At 44.1% G+C, this 26,134-nt stretch overlaps 1 protein-coding gene across 3 annotated transcripts in view; it reads right to left on the bottom strand.

The window, feature by feature from the left end:
• znrf3 (zinc and ring finger 3) overlaps positions 1-21,193 on the bottom strand; it is a 246,047-nt gene extending 224,854 nt beyond the window's left edge. For all 3 annotated transcript variants that reach the window (XR_007449501.1, XM_049578490.1, XM_049578492.1), the window contains exon 1: positions 20,731-21,193. Coding sequence is in view for 2 of the 3 variants with exons in the window: in XM_049578490.1 (XP_049434447.1) it covers positions 20,731-20,961 (231 nt within the window). In the remaining variant the exon portion in view is untranslated. The remainder of the gene's footprint in view (positions 1-20,730) is intronic.
• Between the last annotated feature and the right edge of the window lie 4,941 nt (positions 21,194-26,134).

Below are 26,134 nucleotides of genomic sequence, written 5' to 3'. Positions count from 1 at the left end.
CTGGCAAGTCTGGCCTATTTTTGCATATGAAATTCCATTGCAACTAAGGGTCGGGACCTCTGGGTCCTTAAGGAAAGAATGTGTGACTTGAAATGGGAGACCAAAAGGGCTGCTCGCATCCCCTGGCCCCCCAGCTGGGAGGACAGCATATGGATCAAAGAGGCTCTGTGAATCTTCAAGAGGGGCGATTGGGATAAACTGGAAGGGCATGTGAAGGGTCTGGGAGAGCTCTCACTCTTCATGCATTGCGTGTGGAAGCCCCATCTTCTCCTTGTTTCGTTAATAATTTAAAAAAAACATGAAAAGACCACAGCTAGCTTCAGCCATTAGAGTCCCCAGGGCGTGCTGCTAGCATGTTGGAGGGTGAGTCACACAGTCCAGTGAGCAGCGTGTTTACCTCACGTTTGTCTTGGCCGGCTGTGCGGTGCTGTGTTAGCGCAGAGCGAGGAATGATGAAACCTCTTGTGACAGCCATGGCGGTTCCTTCCCTTCTGAAACACCCTCCTGTACTTCACTAGGTGAGCATGACACATGAAGGCAGCATCTGCACGCTACATCTCAGCTAGGAACAAGCTAACAGTTGCCCACATTCAAAGCTTTGCCACTGTATAATCTCTTTTCTTGTCAATTCTGAACATCTGTGCTGAATAAAAGCTTAAAATCCTTTGATGAATGGAACGTGAAACCTCAGTGAAACACGCTCATACCAAACCCATCTAATGCGCATCCATAAAGGCACTGAACACTTAGCATCCCAAAGGGCTGCCCTCAGGATGTGACTGATATAGATTTGTGAATGGCTATGTCAATATTCCATGGTATGGTAAATAGGGGTGGGAAAGAAAATTGATTCACTTAAGTATCTCAATTTTTTAACGATTTTTTAAACCTTTTTTAAATGCCTGAACTGATGATACATATGTTTGGTCCCTCTGGACCTTCCTGATGAATATTTACTACTCTTAACGAAGGTCTAGAGGGACTCGAACATCACTATAATCAATAAATTGCAATGCTGAACAAGAGCAGTGTGCGGGACCCTATTTTCTCAAGACTCAAGAGATACTTTCCAACACACCTGAGTAGATATAGATCAATGTGGAGGTGGAAATAAGTCGCACCTTTTATTATGATAGTCTGTAAGTAACATGATGTCATATCTGATTCAAGAACTATGCAAGAAAGCAGAAAATGGCGGACAGTCCAAGGCCATAGAACTTCAGCTGCCTGAAGGGCAACCTGAATTCAGTGAGCCCAGCACAAACTCCCCACTGGATCAGCAAACTTTCTGTTGCTGCCATTACACTGTGGACTGGGTCTAACCTGTGTAATGGCAGCAAACTTTCTGTTGCTGCCATTACACAGATTACACCCAGTCCACAGTGAACCCTGACGTTTAGGTTTGTACAGCCTGAATTCAGGGTGCTACAGCCACCACTGAAGGTCCATATCCAGAGGTTTCGCCCCCTCTCCACCTGGCAAATAGTGTCCTAGCAACGGAGAGTGAGGAGGGGGGGACCACTGGGTTCATGAGCTAGCTACTTCTGATCTCATTTGTGGGCTAATAGATAGAGAGAAGTCGAGAAGGAGAGCAGGGTGAGAGGCTGAGCTAATCAATGCACCAAGTGCAGCATTACAATGTGCTCAATGTTGACACTGTGGCAACCGCTACAAATAAATCAAAGTATGGGAAACAACACACCGTTTAAGTTAACTTCAAAAAGTGTTTTTTTTTTTATTCTAACATTCAAGTATATTTGAGTAAGTAATTAAGTAAAGTATATTTAATATAGCACCTTTCACAGAGCAAGGTCACTAAGTGCCTCACTGGAATAAACTGTTAAAAACAGGAACATAAACCATATGATGTTGCTGAAAGAAAGACTGACTGACATGTGATGTATGTTTCTGGAAATATGTCTTATGATACAGACTCTGTACAAGTGTAAAATGTAACTTTTTCTTATGGTTTTAGTACATAAAAATCGCAATACAAATCAAATCAGCACTCAAGAGTTGTGACAGCATAGAATCAGGAGGAAAGCATATCATCCCAGCTCTTATGGTAAATATCTGCAAAAATGAGAGTTTAAATATTTATCTTTTTATTCAATGTGGTGTCCTTGAAACACTCATGGCTCATCTAAAACAGTGGGAAAAACTGGCCAGATTATGTTGTTTTAGTAAGTTAGCACAGATGCAAGGCAGAAAATCCACCATCTCCAAACCAATTATCCAGCTAACCCCATAACCATGTCAAAACATCCAAACACAGGCAGGAGATATAGTCGGTGCTGCGGGGCCCTTGGCTCCCAGCTACACTTGTGTGTATAAGCGTACCTGGCATGTCACAATAACAAGAGCTGGTCAAAGGCAGAGAACAGAGCATCTTTTGTAGGCAGAACCAGGACGACCAGCATCCTCTGTCGGGCTTCTGCCCCTATGAGAGAGCTGAAGTCTCCCGATCTCCAGCACCTAGTCTGCCAGCCAGCCAGGGCCCAGCCCGGAGAAGCCTGTCATCACTACCACAGAGGCCTCTATTCATCCCCGCAAAGACAAAGCCAAAAGTGTACAGCAGACATCCAAGGCATCCCAAGCATCCAGATATCAACCAGCGATATCATTTTAGGCTTTTGTGAGGCCGTGCTTTGGTTTACCCGCCGCTCTCTCCCCACCATCCCTGCTCTGCGGCCCCTCCACGTCAAGGATTCGGGGTGCAAGGACCTCACATGTGCTGCACATCCTCAGTGCAAGGTACCACACATAGGAACTGGTTGCTAATTAGAGACATAATTAAAGATTTGAGCAAAGTCATGACCAATTTTAAATTTGCTTTCCACCTGGTGTCAGTTATAGATTGTTATTGGGTGCACATGTCCTGCAGCGGTAACAGCAGTTTCTCTGAAATAACCAGATGTACAACTGGGGTGCGTTAAACGTGAAAGCATGTACTAGCTTTGCATTTCTCAACAAGCTCCCACTGGTGGAGTGTGATACATCCATAGTAAAAACAGAGCACTAACGTATATAAAACAAGTGTTTCAGCCATCAACACATCATGGAACTCTTTTTGCACCATTAAGCACAAATTTAAACCTCAATAAATTATTCAGACAGGCCAGAGAGAGCTGCACGGTCAACTCTGCCACACACTGAGCATAATGTTTTCCTGTTGAACATGGCTCAAGGTGAATGGCAGTGCCAACAGGTAGGCAAAGAGCACCTGGTAACAAAGCTTGAACTTGATCGTCAAACCCAGAAAAAGATTTCTTCTTGCACTTGTGTCACTTTTGTGTCATGACGTAAGAACAGGAACAAAACAGGTATGCAGGTGTTTAAATGACAGCGAGGCTCACATTGTTCAGTGGTCACACTGCCATGTTCCCATGTCAGACCCTTCCGGTCTGGCCCTCCTCTGGCCACACTGGGCCCCTGAACTCGGTGGTGAAATCTCCACCTGCTGATAGCATCAGCTGCCCCGCCGCTCCCCCCCCTCCCCTCCACCCCCTTCTCTCGGGCATGTGTGGCGGCCACTGATAAAAGAACTGTAGATAAGAGGAAACACAAGCTGTGATGAGGAACACATTGCCGCCAGGAGAACAGAACAGAACATCAGCCCGGTGGAAAGGAACAAGAAGGAGAGAGATAGAGGGAGCGAAGGAGGAGGAGGCGGAGAGAGAATCTGAAAATGATTAAAAAGGAGAACATTGGGTAGAAGAGAAAAATCTGTTGTGTGTCCCCAGGCTAAAAAAAAAGCAGTGAGAAGGAGGTTCTGTCAAACAAAAGTGAACAACAATAAATATGGGATGGTTGAATAGTTAAAGGTTATTCTTTACGGTGTATTTCTGAACCCACCCAGCTCCTTGTGCGATTCGGGATGCATGCGGTTTGTCGAAAAAACAAACAAGACATGACTGCAATCAAGATCGCAGACAAGTACCCATAAATACGATATGAGACGTAGCATAAATACATAGTACTGCGTCCAAACAAGAATATTACGGTACAGGACATTGTTTTTCTTTCGCAAGCACTACTCCAGTGTTTCTTGTGCAAGAGCTTGAGGGAGGTTGTGAGACCTTCTCGCCGTTGCTGGGTTAAAAACACTCATCCTATAAAGACAAAAATGCACATTGAAAGGTAGTGTATTAACACTGTTTCTGAAAAACAGGAGACACTAATATTATTGCTTGCAATAGTCGTGCAGCTCAGACTACCGGCAATCACAACCTCCATCAGCTGATAAACAAACCAATCCTCCGCTGTTTCCAGTTCACTTCTCTGGAAAACAAGAGTGAATGTAAATAAATCGGAGCTGTCGACACAGGCTGAGAGTGGAGGGGACAGGTGCCACAATGACACCAGCGACCTCCAGGGGGATGTATGCATCCCATAGCGGTGTCCCCTTTCAAGATGGACACCGAAGGGGACAAACCAGTTGGTCCACACCCAGGGGTGTGAGTGCAGCAGCAGGTCACAGGGCTACAGCCAGAGAAACGCACACTGCTCAGGCTACACTTAGCATGCATTGTTTTGGGATCTTTATGCATATCATTGCATTTCAGTCCCTCCCATGTTGAACAGACAATATCTCAGCATGTTGAAGAATAAAAATCACTTCTGGTTCTCTCTTAGTTCTTAATTTCCCTACTCTCTTTTCCTTTTTGGGGAGAAGTGCTCCCTTTTGGGAAAAAAAATGAACTTTCTGCTCCTCTGTGCTCACTGTAAGCAGCGCTGGACACAAGCAGCATTGGCATGCTAAAATGTAAACTAATATATATAGCTCAAAAGAATCTATTAGCCTGCATTTGACCAAGTACGCCCCGCTCCTGGCTAGGCTCCCTCCTATTGGCTCGGAGTCAACGTAAAGTGTCTTGCTAATCCAACAGTTGTCTGGCTGCGCTGAAAGTCACCTCTGAGTCCAGCTCTCGCACTCGTGTCAGGAATCCACAGGCTCTTTGCATACCGAGCGGCCGGATATCCTCTAGTTAAAGAGGGCTCTCTAAGCCAGGGCCATGTGTTGGTCGACTGGGGAGGGTGACAAGGGGTAGGGGTGTTTTTTCGGGGTGGTGGCTGGGATGTACAGGCAGTGCTTAAAAGGCCTTTGGAGTGACATCAGCATCACTTTGAGCCAACACAAAACGGCGGAGCGAGAGCGGGCTGCTCAGGTTCCATAGAAACCAATCCATTTTGCAGCAGCTCCTCGGAGCCGTGCACCGCGCCAGCTAAAAGTGCAGTTGCTCCTGCACTGAGCCTGTGGATCTGTGCATCTGTGAATGGCTTTTGTGTTGCTGCCGGGGCAGAACAAAGTGAGTTCAGGTTACTGCACTCCTCCCGTTATTGGCCCACATTGTCTCTAATTATTCTAGCAAACATTGACACAGCATGTGTGGTCTCACATTTATACCCCCTCCCCCCTCCCCTCCCATGCTTAACAGAGTGAGAGAAGACAGAGAGAGAGAAAGAGAGCAGAAAACAAGACAGAAAGAACTTATGAAAGGGAGGCAAGGAATGACGAGACAAAGAAATGTACTTGCATTCACTGTTTTGCGCTTCATTATGATGCAATTATAAGTGAAATTGCTTTAAGCTGCACTGAAAGGCTGTGTTTGTTTTCTTGATTTCGAGCCTGTGAAGAGAACGCAGTGTATACTCAGGGGTTTCTCCTCACCTTGCTCCCATGCCGCCTCAACTAGTGAGAGAACAAATGCACCATGCCAACTCCAGCTTTTAATACACAAGCAACCGAGATCAACCAGCAGGGGGTAGAGTGCAAAACGATCAAGTTTTTCTAGAATGCAATAACCAAAAACAGAAAACAGCCACAACTTTAAAGCTCAATCCCACACTCTAATTTGAATTCTGAAGCTTTCCCGTTGCCGGGGCGCTTCTAACTCCGGCTTTTGCAAAACAATAATTATGACGAATGTATGCATCAGTAGCTTACCAAATCCTCTGTCCATGAGCTTAGCTTGAGGCAATGCTGCAGAAAAGCTGACCCAAATATGCTACATGTGGTTTGCCAATAGGAAATGGCTTAAAGTTAGGCACAAGGATGGTCTGGTGTAAAATCAAATCAGGAAAATATAGAAATGGTCTGAGCAGGCCAGCTTAGTTACTGTACAATCAACGCTGACCTCTTGTTAGCGTCTGGTAGCAGTGCTATAGAAAACCTGAGTGGAGTGTGAAGCCATTACTGTAAAATTCCCATAAAAGCCTTCCTGTGAAGATCTACTGCAGATTTTTACTGGAAGCCATTAGAGCAAATGGACTGACTCATCTGTTAGGAAATACACAACATTTGCAGTTACCTCAGATGGGTTTTGATCAGTAACAGTGGATTCAGATTGTTTTAATTTTACACCTCTCCTCTGAGATTTGATAAGATCATCATGTTCTGTCAGCTCAGATTTGAATTAATTATATATTTAAACTGCCATCAGGATCAGCAGCCTGCTGTACCTTAACGAGAGAACATGAGAAGTGTGGTGCTCGCAGGCATCTGAGCTTCATTCACCCAACTGTGTGTCAAGACTACAGAACTGCACAATGCCACTCGACTATACAACCCAGTGGAAAAATGTTTTTCATTTCTGCAAATCACAGATATGTTACATTTGTACATTATTCTGCAACATTATTTTGTTCCTCAGCAATGCTCTTGTGAAGATGGGGTCAGCTTTAGGTACAAAAACCACTTGGTTATGGTTGGGAAAAGATCATGTTTTGGCTTAAAACACCAGCTATTGGCGGGACAAAAGCAGCTGGAAAAACAGGCATGAGTTGGTAAAAAAAAACACCTAAGTTTGGTGTCTCAAACAGTGCTGGGAAACGTTGCAATGTGTCCCTCAAAACACCCAAGTTCGGTGCCACAAATACCAATGGGAATGCTGCACAGAGTGGCCAAAAAACAACCCGTGTTGTTGATTATTTGTCTCAAACAGTGGTGTGATAAGCGCCGGATACGATACATGTTGTTATGGAGCAGATGCGCTGCAACCACTTGGTTATGGTTAAACAAAGACAAAGGTCAAGCTTGAAGTACACATTTTTGGGGGCAAAATCCCCGCTGGAAACGCAGTGATGACTCATTAAAAAACAGCTGGTTTTGTTGTTCGTTGGTCTCGAAGTGCTGTCTGCAGCTTGGCAGCCATCTTGCCATGGTGTCTCGCATCCACCATCCCTCCACCTCCCAATAACAAAGTCAGTTCACTTTAGAAATGTTGATATGCTACATATGAAATGTTATACCTATAACACATACCTATATTATGTCCAGGTGGTGCCCTACAGTCCTTTCTATCCCACAGATAAAGTTTCTGTCTGAATGCTTCTGCTAACACCCACAGTCAAATTCCAGACTAGCTGTTTTCATATTTACGAGACAGATATGAAAATGTTATCAATCTTCTCATCCAACTCAAGAAAGCAAATACGGGTATTTACCAAAATGCTGAACTATCCCTTTATTGATACTTGGGTAAAGTACATATTTGAGCTGTATTTATTGCATAAATAATTCTACAATATACAAATTTCAGATCCTCCTGCAGCCGTTATATGACAGAGAACTTCCACCCGCCTGGTGAGGCCACTATCCAAGTCTCAGAGCCACATCCCTGGGATGTGTTTACTTCGAAATGCCTGCGGGATGCATGTCACCCCTGGGGTGACAATTTGACTTTGTCACATGCCTGTGGGATGCAGACGGAATAGCAAAGGGCTGTATTGGCCCGTCTTTTTCTGTCATTCCCATCTTCTCCCACTCGATCTCTCCTTTCTCTCAAAACAGCATTCTGAGAAACTAGATTCCTTGACATGTCCAAGGACAAGTTATCATTAGCGAGCCAAGTGTGTTTGGACAAACTGCCCAAACGCTGCCAAGCAAAGAATAGCCAACATCTCCTCGGTGCCTTTTTTCTTTCTTTTTTACAGTTGCTAAAAATGCAATGCTCAGCTTTTACGGTGACATATGACAGAAGCATGAATCTGGATAAACAGAAGGGGTGAGACTGAGAGAGCGCAGTGACACTAGCAACAATGTGCTGCATCTCGACACACACAAAACAATTTGATTGTTCCTTCCTATTGTTCCTCATATTAGTGAACTTTAATCAGTTTAAAAAAAAAAGTATGCTGAGGAAAAAAAATAAATAAAAAAGAAATACCTTGACATTTGTTCCTGTCAGCAACATGCAGGGGTAATGAGGGGCGCACAGATGGATTGCAAAGGGACAGAAATGGGCACAGCTGGCCAGGAGTAATTGTCCTGACCTTTTCATATACACTGATGTTCACACTGAGCCAGGGGAGGATTGGAAGGTGGAGGGGTGGGTGGGGTAGCAGGAATACAGGAGTGCGGAAACAATCTGCACGACAGAAAATGTCATATCCATTAACCGAACTGACTGCAGCGCTCAAGATATTGTCCAGACACATCTAATTCATCTGCACCTCTCCTTCTCACTCATCTAATATCCTTTTTTTAAAAAAAAAAATTAAATTAGCATGTATATGAGTGTTTTTTAAACGTGGGATGAACTAAAAACAAAAAATAGGCTATTGACCATTTCCCACTGCCAGTGAACAAGAGCCGCTCTGCAGTAGAGAAGTATGTAAATATGCCCATTTGTGATTTTACTTGTCTATAACGTTCACCGCTAAGTCTCTCTCAGACCAAGTGCCAACTAATTTGAAAGGATGTTCGAGCCCCACTTGAACAGTGACGGACTGAATTTGTGGTGGTTCATCATGACAGGAAAAAGGGTGTAAATTAGCGTGTCCACCCGGGCGGTGAGGTTTTTTCCCTTGTATGGTAAAGGCATGACCCGTCCTACTCTGCCTTACACAGCTGCTGATAGGCACAAGCGTGATTTATACTTGTGTATCAGCTTTAAACAGAGCCTAAAGCCATAGCCTATGCCGTTGTGAGCATTTATACTTATGCAGTGGTGTGTCTGTGTCACTCTGCAGTTACACCTCCAAACACTTGTCGGCGGGGGGTTTCTGTGAAGTGCTGTAAAGTTTAGTTCATTCAAAACACACCCAAAACACACATTAAACACACATTAAACATGGCTTAATAGAGACAATTTCAAACACAAGTGCACAAATCAGCTTCACTATAACTCGCAGCATTCACAGACAAACACTTGTCTTTATCTGGACACATTTTCCCCACAAATACAACATGCTAACATTATTAGCACAAGCCTATGGCATTTTAGATTATATAAATTAGCCTAGCAGCTAGCAGACTTTTCCTCTTCTCATATGAACCCAGGGACAACAGCTACATTTAACAAAGGTAACGTTACAGAATTCAGCTCCATTACAACTCACAGGGTTCACTGACAAAACAACTGTCTTATACTAAACACATTTTCCAAACAAATATAACATGCTAACATTATTAGCACAAGCCTATTGCATTTTACATTGTATAAATTAGTTGAATGAGGAGCTGAGATTTCCTCTGCTCATATGAAGCCAGGATAAATCATACACAAGAACTGAAATACTATTTTGTGGGGGCTTTATTGTCGTCACAATGCCGTACCTACGGCGTAGGCATGGCGTTCATTTGATGCAGAAGTATAAATCCTGCATTACCCTGACATTCTTACCCTAACCTTAACCAGTCTTACTCCGCTTGCCTAAACCTAAACAGGGAGGGATGGTAGGACGGGCTATGCCTTCGCCATCGCAGGGGGAAAAAATGGCAATCAGGTGTCCTGTTTCCATCACTGGCAATCAGAGCTGGAGCCAATAAATACCTGTGAGTTATTTGTCCCAGGAAACGAATGCTGATTGCAGCCTTTCCCAATTAAGACGCCAGACGTTGGTGGCTGTTAGTGGGTTTTTGTCCAATGGGAAAAGGGCTTTAGAGATCCACTGTATATGCTATATTGTATAAATTAAGATGCCTCTGTGGGTTTCCTCTAAGGACATTATTTCTACAATACGGTACTGTCCCCATAGAGAAATTTGTCTTGGACTCAGGAGCTAATCCCGTTCACCTAATCCAATATTTTCATCATCCTATAATACAGCCAGTGCAAACTCAGGGTAAAGAAAGTCTACATTCAAAGTCGTATAGAAGATCCAGTCTAGACACTCTAAACTGTTCTGCTTTGAGAAATGACATCCTGAATCACAGCTTTCCTTGAGTGGTTTTCTAGGCTGTTTTGTACGGTGTCCCATGGTGCTTTGGAGAATATCTGTGGCTGCAAGGTTTAGATAGCCGTTGTTCACCCACACCATGAAGGTCAATTGCAGTTCTCACCCAACAGCAGCACTTTAGACGTGCTGTGCACCTGCAAACTGACACTGAAATAAATGCAATGCGATCGTTAACTCACAGCAGGCCTGCCTGCTTCTTTCACTGCTACACAATATCAGTGTGGATACAGTTATGTGAAACTGCTGGCCAAGATTGATCTTGTTCATGACGCTCCGCAGCTCACTCGCTGATGATGCTCTGCATCAGGAACAGGCTCCAGTGTTTAACCGAGTGTAATTGAGCATTTTAACAGCTGGCATATTCGCAGCACATCAAGCTGGAGTAAATATCAGAACAGCAAATTAAACTGGCTTCATGAACTCGTTTCAATCAATTACCTAAATTAGTTATGAATTAAAGCAATTAAAATGAACAGCACAATCTGTGAAGTGCTGCTTGTTCAGTCACACACATTAAAGGGACAGTTCACCCCAAAATCAAAAACACACATTCTTCCTCTGAACTGTGGTGCTATTTATTAATCGAGATTGTTTTAGTGTGACGGAGATATCGGCCGTAGAGATGTCTGCCTTCTCTCCAATTAATAGAGCTAGATGACACTCAGCTTGTGGTGCTCAAAGTGCTAAAAACAATACATCTGAAAAACTCAACAGCAATGACCTTGTTGTGAGCAGTTTCATGGAGGAACTACTTTCTTTCTATTGAACTACACCCACCAAGCATAGCACCGTGCACAAGGAAGCATGCATCAACTGCTAGCTCACCACAAACCAATGAGCTAGCCAACATTATAGCCCAGCCTAGGAGGACGCCATTAATGTTTACAAGTTTCACTGTCACAAGCATGAGCTCTTTCCATAAGTAGATGCACGCTTCCTTCTGCATGGTGATACAGTTGCTGAGTGTAGCATGGTCGTTCTACAGCTGGTATCTCCAACACGCAGCAACTCACACCAAAATAATCTAAACTGATAATCAACACTGCAGGTAAGAGGAAAAATATGTATTTTTGATTTGGGGGCAAACTGTCCCTTTAACCTAAACCATTAGATTTAATCTCCCCGGGGTGTCAGCGTGGGTTTCCTCCAGGTGCTCCAGCTTCCTCCCACAGTCCAAAGACATGCAGGTTAAATGGTGACTCTAAATTGTCCGTAGGTGTGAATGTGAGTGTGAATGGTTGTCTGTCTCTATGTGTCAGCCCTGTGATAATCTGGTGACCTGTCCAGGGTGAACCCTGCCTCTCTGGGATAGGCTCCAGCCCTTCACAGGATACTGTAAGTGGTTACAGAAAAATGAATTGTTTCAGGCATTTTAAAGACCGAACCATTAATCAAAAAACAGACGATCAACTGATAAAGAAAGTAATTGTTACTTGCAGCTCAGCATGAAAGCTTTGGTATGAAGCACAGAGACTAGCTGGATGGTCCTGTGATAGTCATGAACTGCTGCAATCTACATGCTGGAAACAAGGAGGTCTCCTCTTTACAACCAGCAACAAAGCCTTTGTGCTGCAATCCTGACTTCCGACTCCGATGAGTTAAAAGGCCGACCTCTGCGTGAACTCAGAATAAATAAAAAGTGCAGCTGTTTACTGCTAATTTAACATCAAAGGGACATACAATCACAACAACAAGGGCGAGGAGAAGAGGACTTCAATCGCAGGCATGCAAATAACCTTTGGCAAACCAAATCAACAACAGTGAATTATTGCCGTGCGCTTTCAACGAGGGAGATACTTCCCCGCAGCGTGTGCCTCTCAGCTGTCATGGGAGCTGTCAATGAGTTATCAGGCTGATGATCATGGGGGCATTTTGAAAGAATCTGTGGTCATGCTTGGTTTAACACACATTACAAGGGAAGTGCATGTACACACTCTTCACCGCACGCACACACACACACACAGGCCCTGTATAAACTTTACAAAGAACAGAGTCAACTCTGTTCCACCTGTTGTGTACTTTAGAAACGCCCAGTGGATTAAGCTATCTGCTGAAATCAGATAAAAACTGTTTCCCGTTCCAAGTCCTCCATCAAAAACATAAATAAAACTCCTTTCAGCAGGATCCTTACATGAGCACAGCGTCATGAGGTGACCCAACACCTTCGCCTGCGAGCCGTTCTAAACTCCAACACAACACTCAAAAGTATTTTTCTCACCGTGCTTGTGCAAGGGAACACACACCTCCACCTTTATTTGTATGGGAGCGGATTTAGCTCGAAGGCCTGCAATTACATCATCATTCAGTTTTGCAGCGCCGCATATCAGGACCGGCATTACTCAGAGAGGCCTTTGAAGAGTTTGGCCCAGCCCTCGCGCTCTCTCTCTTCTTCCCTCCGCCCCCCCTTCGGCACTGCCTTTGATGTTAGCGCGTGGAGCTGCGCCGAGCGTCGCGGCCTCCCAGGCCTCCCCGCCTCGCCTGATCCTATCTGCTCAGGCGGCACATTCATGTGGTTTACACCCGCAGCACGACTCCCGGCAGCTATTCACCCAACCCCGCAGGCCCCTCCCTGATCAGGGTCCAGAGGCTGCAGAGGGACGCAGCATGGCCTGAGCTGCCGACGGGGGTCGAGGGGAAGGACAGGAGGAATTGTGGAGGCTCTATCAAAGCCCGAGGCTGCACCACAGAGCTTTTATTGGCATGGCGTGTTAGTGAAGGTACTATATTTGTAGATTCATGAAAGGAGTAGTCACACCTGACCCTTTGGGGCTCGTGGAGTTCTCTGAAGCGTTGGATGCGTTGGCGAAGGTCTCATTCTTACAACTACAGAAACCAATGATTTATCTCTGCTTTGGGTGCAGCTGCACTGCACAAGAGGAGCTATCCTTCAAAAATAAATATTTGAGGGAGCAAAAAAAAAAAAAAAAAAAGAGACAGCAAAGAGCAAAATAGAAAACCCTGTGCCCCAAATATATCTTCAGTATACCCATGATACAGGGACGACACAAAAAAAGAAAGCCATTTTTCATTTCAAAAAATCTAGGGCGCATCTTTAGCAACAGGAAGAGGAGGAGGTGGGAAGATGCAGTGATATATCTCACTGTGGAGCCAGAGGACATGCAGCACTACTCCACCAGAGCAAAAAAAAAGCAGAGATAACCCAGCTTGTTCTCATCTGACCGAGCAAGTCCAATCCATCATACCTCTGGCCCCATTGTGTTACAGCCTGGATCTTCCTCATTACTGCAACAACTACCTGCACACACACACACGTAGGGCTCGAGACACAAGAGGAGAGGCCGATAGCAGAGATGAACATGATGGGGTCGGAGCTTCCACCTGAAGCTGATTTGTCCCCATCTGGCACCCCTGTAAATGACCTTTGCCACGGTTGTGTTGGAATCCATTAACGGAAACAAAACAGGGGGAAGTGAAAAATAGCAGGGTTTCTGACAGAGGGCCCGTCAGGAGGAGACGCCTCACAACATTAATATGATGCATTAGATCGAGGGTGATCATGTGCACAAAACCCTTAATGGCTTCCCAGAACAATAACCAGAGAAACTGCAACTGGGGCGAAAACACGCGAGTACGAATCAAAATGACAAGAGGGCAGGATCTCGTTACATTAAAGCAACATGATGTTTTGCAGGCATATGAGGCTGATAATTATGTAATGATGTACACAAAAGAAAGAACTTTGAACCCTGTCTTCTTGAGCTTGAGTGAGTGGGACGGATCTGCGATAAGACCTCTCCTTTCATGAAAACAAACGCGAGTAGTGAGAGGGCTGAGGATCTGAGAGGTAGGAGGAGAAGGAGGCAGATGGAGTGCGGTGCGAAGAGAGAAATGGACTCCCAGCGCAGCTACCTTGCTAGTCTATTGGCGAAAAAAGTACAACAAAAGAGGGAGGCTGGCGTTGTGGCCTTCCACGGTTAGTCAGCACATTCCTGGCCGACAACAAAGCATGCCTCTGCCTGGATGAGCCACTGTGAGCATTGTCATTTCATAACCCTCGACCCCTTAGCCTTTGTTTTGCAGACCCTCTGTGTCAGTGGATAAAAATATGGGCTGAGGGGATGGACTGGGCCTTTCAGCTCTGTTTCATCAAACGCAGGCAGTAAGCAAAAAAAAGAAAAAGCACTCCGGGCTCTTACGTTTCAAAAATAAACCGCGTGAAGACAGGCGGCATGAAAAATCACTTTTTCACCTGTCAAAGTGTGACATCCTCTGCATTTCCCAGCACTCATCACAGAAAAATCACAGCCCCGGGGCAAAGCTGAATTAACATTTCCTCATCACTGGAGTGTAAAGCAGAAGACAAACACAAGGCGTTCATACAAATGAGCTCGGACTTGTAATCAATAGCAGATCAGGAGGAGAGCGACACGGGGGAGTGAGGTTCCCCTGGGAAAAGGCTGGGATGGTGGAGAGAAAGCAGCAGCAGAGAGCACCAGCGCTGACTGCTAATCTCTCCTGGAGTGGAACATCAAAGATCGGCTCAGCCACTCAGCCCACTGGAAACTAACATAGCTACTGGGGCCACCAGTACCAACATGCACTTGTTCCAGGTGGAGCCGCGCAGTGAGAAAGAGCCAGGCGCTGGAGAGAAAAACAGAGGCTGCTGGTTTGAGACACAGTGTAGCCAATTAAGAAGAAGTCTCAACAAGTACTAAGAGATCCAACAGGAAGTTAGGTGTACCTGAATGTTACGAGGGCAACCGGTACCTTCAGTTTAATGCTAAAAATAGACTTTGTTTACATTTTCATTATTCTACAAATCAAAAATTAGTCGCAGAATTAGCCGATTTACAAAAACCTGACAACAATTTTATGAATTGAGTGATCGTTTCAAGTTATTTAGCAAGTAAAAATGCCAGATATTGCCTGGTGTCTGCCTCTCCAAAGTAAAGATTTGAAGATTTGTCTTGGTTTAAATCACTGTGAATTCAATATCTTTGGCTTTTTAAATTGTTTTTGGACAAATTAAGCAAACTGAAGCTGTTAGCTTAGTCTCTAGACATATTTTGACTCTTCATAGGCTTAAAAAGTGACAGCAGTCTACTATTTCCAAGGATTTGGGGGTGTTTCTTGCCTTTTTTTTTAGCAAACTCACAGTAAGATTACAGGAAACGAGGGCAGAGAAAGGTGGGGAAGTGTATCCAAGAAAGGTCCGGGATCAGGACGTTCTGGTTCATAGTCGCCCTAAAACCCTCCGACACCAGGTAGGGATGAAGTCATCAGTTCCACAATAACCTACAGTGAAATTCCCATCAGTTAGTGCACTGTTTCAAATCTTAATCATCATTAAAACCGTTAGCAACAGTCTCCAGGTGCACGAGCAGCATGCAGCATGGGGTTGTTTTGCTATTCCCTTGTTTACAGAGTTGCCGTGCAGCAGGTGAACCTCGTGATGCTGCTGGTCCCCGTGTCCTCATCTGCACTGACACAAACACTCGAGCAAGCGTTGATGTCGATGCACAGGTATGGTTTCATATGTTTAAATAAAGTCCTGGCTAATAGCTGTGGTATTGTAAGAATAAATGCAAACAAATACTATTAAATAAATAATATTGTGGTTTTTCGATATGAAATTAAAAGCACCAGTACAACGGGAGTTTTAACGATTCATTAGCACACGCTGGTTAAGAGATATCTGTAGCCACCTCTTGAAGTCACACACAGGCATTAAAGGATGCACGACAAATTTTGGCTGCACCGAAAAGAGCAGACTGGTGGTGGGGGGTGAGAGTGTGTGTGTGGGAGGGGGGTGTTAAGCAAGAGAAAGAGAAAAACAGTTTAGTCTGTTCTATTCCGAAAAGGGGAGAAACGCAGCCTCAAATTACTTTGGCTGGGACATGAAAGTGAAACAGGGTGGCGGTTAAGAGACGATAGCACTTAAAATACAGCTGCGACCGCCAAGCCAATAAATGGAAAAAAGTAGGGAGCAGCACTTTTAACCTTTTAAACCAGCGTTTGTGTACTGCTACTGTTGCTTTGGCGCTGGGAGTGGCCCGGTCCCTGGCACCTCCCGTCTGGGCCCGGCCCATTATGGCCTCTTGGGGTTTCCAGGCTGTGGTGAGAAAGCGCGCTGGATGCCTTAAACCACTAAAGCTCTCATTATAGTCTAAATGCAGCGCGACACAACTCTTGCCAGCTCCAAGGTAGGAGCTCCAGTATTTAAGCTCATCGTTGTCTTAGCTCAAAACCACCACTTTCCCCCTGCACATCCAGTCAGGAAAAAAAACAGCCACTTTCAAAGAACCACATCATGAAGTCTCCCAGCTATAGTTACTGGCGCTCCATGCGCATGGGGATGGAGTTCAAAGGTGAAACAGCTCATGGGTGTTGGGAAACTATAGCCTCTTCTTCCTGACAGTGGATTCAGGGGATGTCCCCGTCTCTGCATCCCTTCTGAGAGGAAGCAGGCAAAAGCCACATTATTCCCTCTGGTTCTGGCCGACGACACTATGAGTTCCATCTGGTCCTCCCGGTGCCCCTGCCACGTCCCTGCCTCAGCTCCTCACTCACATGCTGACAGCACGGGCCCGCTGGAAATCGGAGGCAGATGTGCGCTCGTGCAGTGCATCACAGCTCATCTCGCTACAGGAAAGACGATTTGGCGTCCGGGAGACAATGGAGAGTGATGAGCAGCAGATGGTGTTTCCCTTCGCATTAAACGTGTACTAATCAGGAGTGCTGTGTGTGTGTGTGTGTGTGTGTGTGTGTGTGTGTGTGTGCCGTCAACAATGATGGGAATGTGAAAAACATGGGGGCCAGCAGTTGAGTGTCCTGCATTGCAAGGCCATTCCAGAAATTAGATAAGAAGAAGGCATCTAGAGGCAGAGCGTTTTCATCTGAGTTTGGCAACACCTGCCAGTCTAGGTGTCCATCTTTACACCTGCCATCACTTGCCCTACTAAACAGGCTTAAGATCCCTGACACGGTCAATGCCAGGCCATTGGTGAGCATCTGACGCCCTATTTTTTGTGGCGTGTCCCGCACCATTGGCACTAGTTGGCCCTTGACGGCTGCTTTGCATCCAATCCAGCATGTTAAATCGGATTGACAGTTTAGCTCAGTGCATGAGAGGAGAAACGGAAGTCAGGGCAGAAAACAAGCAAGTCAAGAGGCCGTGAGATCAAACCTAGTGTACCATAAATATAATTTGTTCTTTCACCATCGGGTTGTATTGTTAACATGCAAACCAGCATCTTGAATCCTTCCTGTTGATCTTCTGGTTTCCCTTTTTGAATGACGAATACAGACTGCCACATACATGCTAGTTGGCTGTTGGCTGTAGTCTTTGCGGTGTGCTCAAGTGCAACTTTTTAGCCAAGACTCAGGCAACGTAAGATGACGAAACAGTCGCCGTTTGTCGCCAGTAGCTCTTTGATTTTGGTTTGGTTTGCTTGGGACGCAATTCACAACTGCTGCTAGTATCTTAAAAGGTACAGCAAGACTACTACAACTTCTAAACTGTGTAAAATACAACGGTAAGTCCAAGTCCTATAAATCAATGTGTCTTTGTTTAATCCATTTCTCTGGGCCCAAAGCGCTGCTGTTTTGCCTTTTCATTCTTGCACTCTAATCAGGAAGTATTTAAATCTAGGACAAGGCGAATACAATTAACTACCTGGCAGGATGGCCAACCTGCACTACTCTGGTTGCCAAGAATCAGAGTTAACAACTAATGATGTAAATAAACTCTTAAGGTCGTCTTAGGGAAATGCCTGTTGATACACACGCAGTCTCAGGTCTTGACAGAGTGATTTAAGGAGACACTGATTACTTTGCTATTACCGAGTTGAACTTGAGCAATCAGGGAACTGGCTTGGGAAGCCTGGGGTTTGGCACTGCAGCCCGATCTGCGTCGTCATGCTTCCCTCCTTAAGAGCCAGAGCGAGAGGCAAATTAACTTAATTTATTATTTTTGGCCCCTGGCAGCATTTGCCACTTTTCACACTCTTCAGGCAGAGCTGAGCGGGTGTTAGCTTTAGGGAATCAGCAAAAGTGAGGTGGAAGAGCGGCAATCGTGGTTGGGTCTTTGCTCAGGAACGCTGCCAAGCTCCCCCTTTGCCCCTGAATTTGAACCCGTACCTGCTGAGGTCTGGCCACCACTGTACACACAAGGCAACGCAAACCCCTCAGGGCTCTGTTCAAACAGCAGAAGAGAGGACTGGAAGGCCCCATAAACCTCAGCCAGACCAAATCAAGCGCCCCATTCACTGAACACAAGACGGCTCAGAACTTAAGCAAAAAAAAGTCGACAAGTGCGATGGTTGCAGAGGTCACTGCGGACAACTGAATTCACAGGAACCTAAATATTTGTGTTTAACCCGATTCCAGTGTAAAACTATATCCGTTACAACACCGCAGCAATTTCCCAACACGTTCCTGCGATGTTATTTCACAAGTATAGAATCTGCATGTGGGGAATTTGATACCAGTTTAAAATTATACTCCTCAGGTTGTATGGCTGTCATTCATCGTCAGATTCAACTTGCATAAATCCTCGCTAGAATATATGTTGTAAGAAACTCAAGACAGCGCGCCGTGCTGGACAGACTGCCCCTCATTATAGCCTGACAAAATATAAGCTGCCTCTAAGTGGTCAGAAGCTATGTTAGCAAAGAAAGCAAACCTAAATAGATGTGGTTTTCGATGTAAAGCTGAGGTCCGACATTTCTGTGTGGTTAGCGAGTGGCGCCAAACGGCCATCACTGTGTATAAACAGGGGCCATTTTTGTGCTGAGTATCCTCCACTTTGATCCGCACGTATCATCTTTCTTTCAGAGTAAGAGCGTTCTGAGGAAAACAAACACGGATGCATGCTCTGAGAAGATGCTGCTGTGGACTTGATGCGAGGGATGGAGAGAGAGGGGGGTGCCACTAGATGAGTAAACTCAGCACAGGCGGATGAATCGCCGTCTTCTGACTCATGGTGATGTGCTGCACAAATCCTACGACAGTTTCCTGTGATGCAGCCCACCAGGACACACTTGATGCAACGTGGTGATTAAATGTGTATTTGCAGCATTTAAACACCCCCTCACCCCTCAACTCTCACTCTCTATCTCTCTACAGGCTGAATTGTAACCTGGCCTCCCACCACACACCAATGAGCTCAATAGTTTCTTCAGTGTGAGGTCACACTTCAGCAGCTACTGGCTTCTTTTTATACGACAAATGAAAACAAGGGCCAGCATCTCTGCTGCGGCCTGTGAGGCGACACTCATGAGGCGACACCTTCATCTCAAGATGATCCAAAACTTCACGTAAAGCAAGCGGCGATTTTAATTTAAGTGCAGATCTCCTGTGTGACTCTCGCCTTAGATGTGCGTACCCTCCACCCTGCTTGCTCCAAAACTTGACACATCAAAGCGAAGAGGCATCCAGCTATCAATCATCCACTGGAAGCAGTTTGCATTTTACAGATACCTCCAAAAACTTCAAAGCCCGCATACAAAAGCTGCTTCACATTCAAGTGCCTTCCAGTCATTCACAAAGAGCCACTGCTCCCTCCATCACCAAAAAACACAGGGTTAAAGGTCAGGAACTAAAACTTTTAAATCTTTGGCACATGACTAAACCCCCAAAACTCTTTGCTGTCTTACAAGCAGCGGCCAAGTAGATTAAGCAAGAATTATAAAACTTCAAATAAACACTTGGCTTTGGAAGAAAAGCTTCATATTTTAGTGACTTCTACTGATCAAAGCTGGATCCATTAGCACAAGCAGCTCTGCAGCCAAGTGCACTTGTCATGTTTTGGGAGGGAGGTGGGGGGGGGGGGTAAAAGATGCAAAACATGGAGGCTTCTTCCATGATGACTACTCGCTCTGTTATTCTTTATATATGTTTATAAAATACTTACAAGTAAGCCTAAACCAGAAGCATGCAGCTTCAAAGGCAGTGTTGATGAGTGCTGCATAGTAACAGGCTGCAGGCGGCGGGACGTGCGGGTTAGTTTACATGTTGGTACGGTCCATAAAAACAAACTTATTCCACTATTAAAACCAACTTTTCCTGTTTGAAAGCGCGTATTTGGGTCAGAGTCGCCACTGAGGCGGATGATCTGTCAGATCCGAGCACCAACAGCAGCCTCGCAGCCCCGCTGGTGTCGTGAAACGCGTAAAACCTGCTCGGTTAAAAAGTTTGCAAACTTTTTAGGAAGCGCTGGAGGATTTGTTACTTTTTAGGAAAGCACCCCCCCCCCAAAACGCGTGGGATCCTGGGTGAGGGCGATCCGCAGCGAGGAGCGCACAAGAGATCTCCAGACATCAACAAAATAACCTGCAAGAGCATGTTTTCTCTGTGAATGAATTCCACAAGATAGGAGCCATCTTGTGACCGCATATGCTTGCAAGCTTAGTACCATCCTCACACCGCCTGCACATACACACACATACACAGCATACACAACTCTTGTCAACCCCCAGCCCCTGCGGAGAAACTTTTAAGAAGGGCAGCTTGGTAAAATTACACCCCGCGTCCCGATGGTGTTGCTGGGGACTTGGTGCTCGTCATAAAGAGGGGAAGCACACTTACTTGAACGATCTCCCCCTCCGCGCTGATAGTGGCTCCTGCTTTGGAGAACCGTCCCTGCAAGCCAGTCGTGTAAGTAGTATAATCTCCATTGGGACTGGACTCGAACAGAACCACTTCCACAAAGGCAGTATCCTTGGCGAAAACGGTACCAAGAGAAGCGGCAACCACGAAGATCACCAGGACCACCGAGTCGGGTACACGATCTGAGCCTCTCCGTGGTAAAATCATCATCTTGCCGGCTGGATCTGCGCCGATCGGGACATAATTTCACACGGATTAATTAATCGGGTGAAGGTAATTGAAATCAGGTCTGCGCGCGCTGCGGCCGATGCGTCCAAAGAGGCAGAATTGTGCAGTAAAAGCTGCGCCTGGGCTGAAGCGTGTTTATTTCACCACTGCGAGCCTTGTCAATTACATTGCCTGCAAACGCTCCCTCTCTGTCTCTCTTTCTCCCTCCCTCCCTCTCTCCCTCTTTCTTTCTCACCCTCCTCCTCCTCCCCCTCTACAAAGCGGATCTCCTTTGATCTCCAAACACGTGATTTTTTTTTTTTTTTTTTAGTTTTTTTTCTCCCTCTCCCAAAAGGGTTATATCCCCACCCACCAATCTTTCTGACCCTCTCCTTTGCACTCCCCACTCTGAAGTGCCAGCACTCAGTTAAGGAGGCACCGCGGACTGCGCAGCTCAGGGAGGAAGAGGGGGAGCGCTTTGTTTGGAAGATATTCAAGTTACGCGTTAAAGTTTGACTTGATTCAGATTTGTTGGCAGACTATCAAACAGAGGGCATGTTTGTTCAGCCGCCGTAACACTCCCGGGCTGCCCAGCGGCGTTTCCCCCGAGTTGGACACGTTTTTGCTGCCGTGCCACCTTAAAATAAACACTACCCTCTTCAGGACGCTTCATGATTTAACCGGGCTAATTTTTCAATCTGATTCAGATTGGCTCACCTACAGGTCACCATGCAGGGAGCACGCCGATGGAGCTCATTTTGACTGAGATAAAGTTATTTATTTATTTATTGCTCTGACAGAGATTTGTAACTTTAATAAAAGTTCTCCAATGGGAAATTAACTTATACAACATTCATAAATATATGATATAAATACACACACACACATATATATATATGTACTACTTACGCGTGCATTATAGATTCATGGTATATTCAGATATTTTCAACACCCAACACATTTGGTCCTACAAATATAAGCTATATATTTTTAATCTTTTTTAAATTGTATATACTTTATTAATCCCCGAGGGGAAATTCAATTTTTCACTCTGTTTGTCAATTACACACAGGTCCGAACACACACATGCACAAACAGGACCTATACATGCACTAAGTGGACTAAGTGGAGGGCTGATCATGACAGGCGCTCCGAGCGGTTGTGGGGTTTGGTGACTCGCTCAGCTGAAGGCACCGAACTGGCACCTCCGGACGGGACTTGAACAGGCGACCCACCAGTTCCCAACCCAAGTCCCTATGGACTTAGCTATAGGTCTAAAATGTATGTGTGCATGGTATATAAAGATATTTTCAACACTCAACAGATTTCATACACAAGGGCAATTGAAAGTTGAGTTTTTTAATGTCCATTTGAAGTTATTTTGTGTTTCCTTTGCATGTCTTTGTGGTCCTTTTGTTTCCCTTTGGAGCAGTTTTGTGTCTTTTTTTTATCTTTTTATATCTATTTTCATTTTTTTGTGTCTTTTATGGTTCTTTTGCATCTCTTTGTGGTCTTCATGTGTCTCCTTGGGGTCATTTTGTGTCTTTTTTGGACTTTTTATGTAGTTTGTAGTTATTCAGTGTCTTTTGCATTTCCTTTGCATCTCTTTGTGGTCTTAATGTGTCTCTTTGTGGTCCTTTTGTGTCTCTTTGAAGTAGTTTTGTGTCTTTTTGGTCATTTTATGTCTATTTGTAGTTATGTAGTGTCTTTTGTGTTTCCTTTGCATCTCTTTGTGGTCTTAATGTGTCTCTCTGTGGTCATTTTGTGTCGTCTTTAGTTTTTGATGTCTATTTGTGGTCTTTTTGTGTCTCTTTGAAGTAGTTTTGTGTCTTTTCTGTCTTTTTATGTCTATTTGTAGTTATTTAGTGTCTTTTGTGTTTCCTTTGCATCTCTTTGTAGTCTTTTGTGTGTCCTTGAGGTGATTTTGTGTATGTATGAAGTAATTTTGTGTAATCTTTGGTCTCTTTGTGGTCCTTTTGTGTCTCTTTGAAGTAGGTTTGTGTCTTGTTTGGTCATTTTATGTCTATTTGTAGTTATGTAGTGTCTTTTGTAGTTATGTAGTGTCTTTTGTGTTTCCTTTGCATCTCTTTGTGGTCTTAATGTGTCTCTTTGTGGTCATTTTGTGTCTCTTTGAAGTAGTTTGTGTCTTTTTTGGTCATTTTATGTCTATTTGTAGTTATGTAGTGTTTTTTGTGTTTCCTTTGCATCTCTTTGTGGTCTTAATGCCTCTCTATGTGGTCATTTTTTGTCGTCTTTAATCTTTGATGTCTATTTGTGGTCTTTTTGTGTCTCTTTGAAGTAGTTTTGTGTCTTTTCTTTTTATGTCTATTTGTAGTTATTTAGTGTCTTTTGTGTTTCCTTTGCATCTCTTTGTGGTCCTTTTGTGTCTCTTTGAAGTAGGTTTGTGTCTTTTTTGGTCATTTTATGTCTATTTGTAGTTATGTAGTATCTTTTGTGTTTCCTTTGCATCTCTTTGTGGTCTTAATGTGTCTCTTTGTGGTAATTTTGTGCCGTCTTTGGTCTTTAATGTCTATTTGTTGACATTTTATGTCCCTTTGTGGTCTTTTTGTGTCTCTTTGAAGTAGTTTTGTGTCTTTTTTGGTCATTTTATGACTATTTGTAGTTATTTTGTACCTTTTGTGTTTCCTTTGCATGCATTTGTAGTCCTTTGTGTCTCCTTGTGGTGATTTTGTGTATGTTTCAGGTAATTTTGTGTTCTTTTGGTCTTTTAATGTCTATTTGTAGTTATTTTGTGCTTTTCGTGGTTCCTTTGCATCTCTTTGTGGCCTTTTTGTCTCTCTTCCTGGATGGTTCATGCTAATTTGAGTGCCATTTTGCAGGTGAGGGCCAGTGAGGGCCCCTGACACTTTGGGCTCATAGACCTGTGCCCAGTGCTGCACTGATGGTTTATGACATGGGTGTATTACTAAGTAGAGGGGTAGGTTATAGAGGAGGAGGTGGGTAAACTCTCTATTCCTATGCTGATAGGTGGGTGTATTGTAAACAGACAGAAAAAAGGTGGGTATATCCTGTAAGCCTGTGTATACCCTCCACTGAACCACTGCCTGTGCATGAGCCATCCAGGAGGAGAGACAAAAAGACCACAAAGAGATGCAAAGGAACCACAAAAGACACAAAATAACTAAAATTAGACATAAAAAGACCAAAAAAGACGCAAAACTAACTCAAAGAGTTACAAAAACACCACAAAGAGATGCAAAGGAAACGCAAAAGACACTGAATAACTACCAATAGACATAAAAAGTCCAAAAAAGACACAAAATGACCCCAAGGAGACACATGAAGACCACAAAAAGATGCAAAAGAACCATAAAAGACACAAAAAAATGAAAATAGATATAAAAAGATAAAAAAAAAGACACAAAACTGCTCCAAAGGGAAACAAAAGGACCACAAAGACATGCAAAGGAAACACAAAACACACACAATCTAAACATGAATAGACATAAAAAATACCAAAGACGACATATAACGATCACAAACACACACAAAATGACCACAAAGAGACACAAAATAACTACAAACTGACATAGAAGACCACAAAAAAAACAAAACAAAGAAAACCACAAAGAGATGCAAAACAACCACCAAAAAAAAGCCAACACAAAATGACAGTCAGGGACACAACACAACAAAAAAGTGACAAAACCACCTGTGTGTGTCTTGCAATATCTATCTATCTATCTATCTATCTATCTATCTATCTATCTATCTATCTCTAAAGATCGAGAGGGAACTTTTCCTGATCTCTTCCAATATGCTCTTTAGTCGTGAGCTGTTGTATTGCACATGATTTAAAGGCAATCCACTTGCACATATAATTGTGCACCAGTCTTTAGACGGATGGATCTCCAATTAACTGTCTCCTTTGATCTTCAAAGCAGTTGTCGTCATCAAGACCGGCCTGACAAGCTAATCACAGATCATTTTACAAACCTCTAAATGTTTAAATGTAATTTGGCATAATTTCCATCTGCACAAAGTCTAATTAGTGGCTGAATGGCAAAGTTATAATAGCGAGCACGTCCTTATGATTCATCATGTGTTTATTGATAAACATCGGTTACATTATCTGCTCTTTAAAAAGTGCAGGCGCATCCTACATTTCTCTTTTAAACAAACCGTTGCTGTTATTTACTGCAGGAGGAGACAATTATTTCTCAGTCTGTCTCTGTGCAGAATAAAGAGGCTATTGTGAAACTTCCATGCTGACCAGTTCCTGAGGAACATCTTCTGTCTGGTGTCTTTTCTTTCAGTGTGTCAGACTGTTCATTATGTGTCATTATGTCTGTTCATTATGTGCAAAAAGCACACTGTGTCTTGAAAGGACATTGAAAGAATAGATACACACACGCTATCATTTCATTCCTACGATAAAGGATGATTTGAATCTTTGTGCGAGGAAACAATTCATGAAAAGAGCTCATAGTACCATGCAAGTAGTGTTGATACTGTCCATGCATGGTTCTGTCTTTAATGTGGCTTACAAGACTTCGAGGTGACAGCGTTCAAGAGATTATAATGCATTAAATTGAATAAAACCACTTTGCAAAAGGCCTGTTTCCAGCAAATCTACCAGTCTGGCCTCTTGCAAAGAAAACAGTCAAATGATGGGTGAGATCTGTGCAGTGATTGATGTCCAAAAAAAGCCCAGAAAACAAGGTCTCATCTTGCTGTCAGCTGTGTGGCAGTGTGATTATGAAAACCAACTGTGAGGACTTTTTAGGTCAAGAATGCAGCCGCCTCTGGAAGAAAGCGTGATGGTCAACATGTGTTCGGACTCAAAAAAAGAAGAAGAAGAAGAAAAAAGAGCGGGGTGGAAAACAATTCAAAGGCAAAACTTAAGAAGTTCTCCAACGCCTCCAGCGTGACAATAATTTACAGATCACACTGGACGTCACTCTGCTTTATGAATCCTGATCCACACCACATGTCCCGTATCTGTCTTGTGACAATTAACACACTGTTTCTGTTCCCCTCACACGCACATGAAATGCAGACACATTATGACTCAATGAATAAAAAAAGAAATGTTGGAACTTTGAAGGCACAATGCCTGCAAGCTTACTGATGGCATTAAATTATCAGCTTGCTAATGGACCACAATGTGCATTAAGGCAACAAGTTGCAGTGATACTCACAGAGTCTTGTTCTT

Source organism: Epinephelus fuscoguttatus, linkage group LG6 (genome assembly GCF_011397635.1).
Source record: "Epinephelus fuscoguttatus linkage group LG6, E.fuscoguttatus.final_Chr_v1".
Lineage (NCBI taxonomy): Eukaryota > Metazoa > Chordata > Actinopteri > Perciformes > Serranidae > Epinephelus > Epinephelus fuscoguttatus.
Note: the sequence above shows the minus strand (reverse complement) of the source record. Positions and strands in the feature narration are given on the sequence as shown.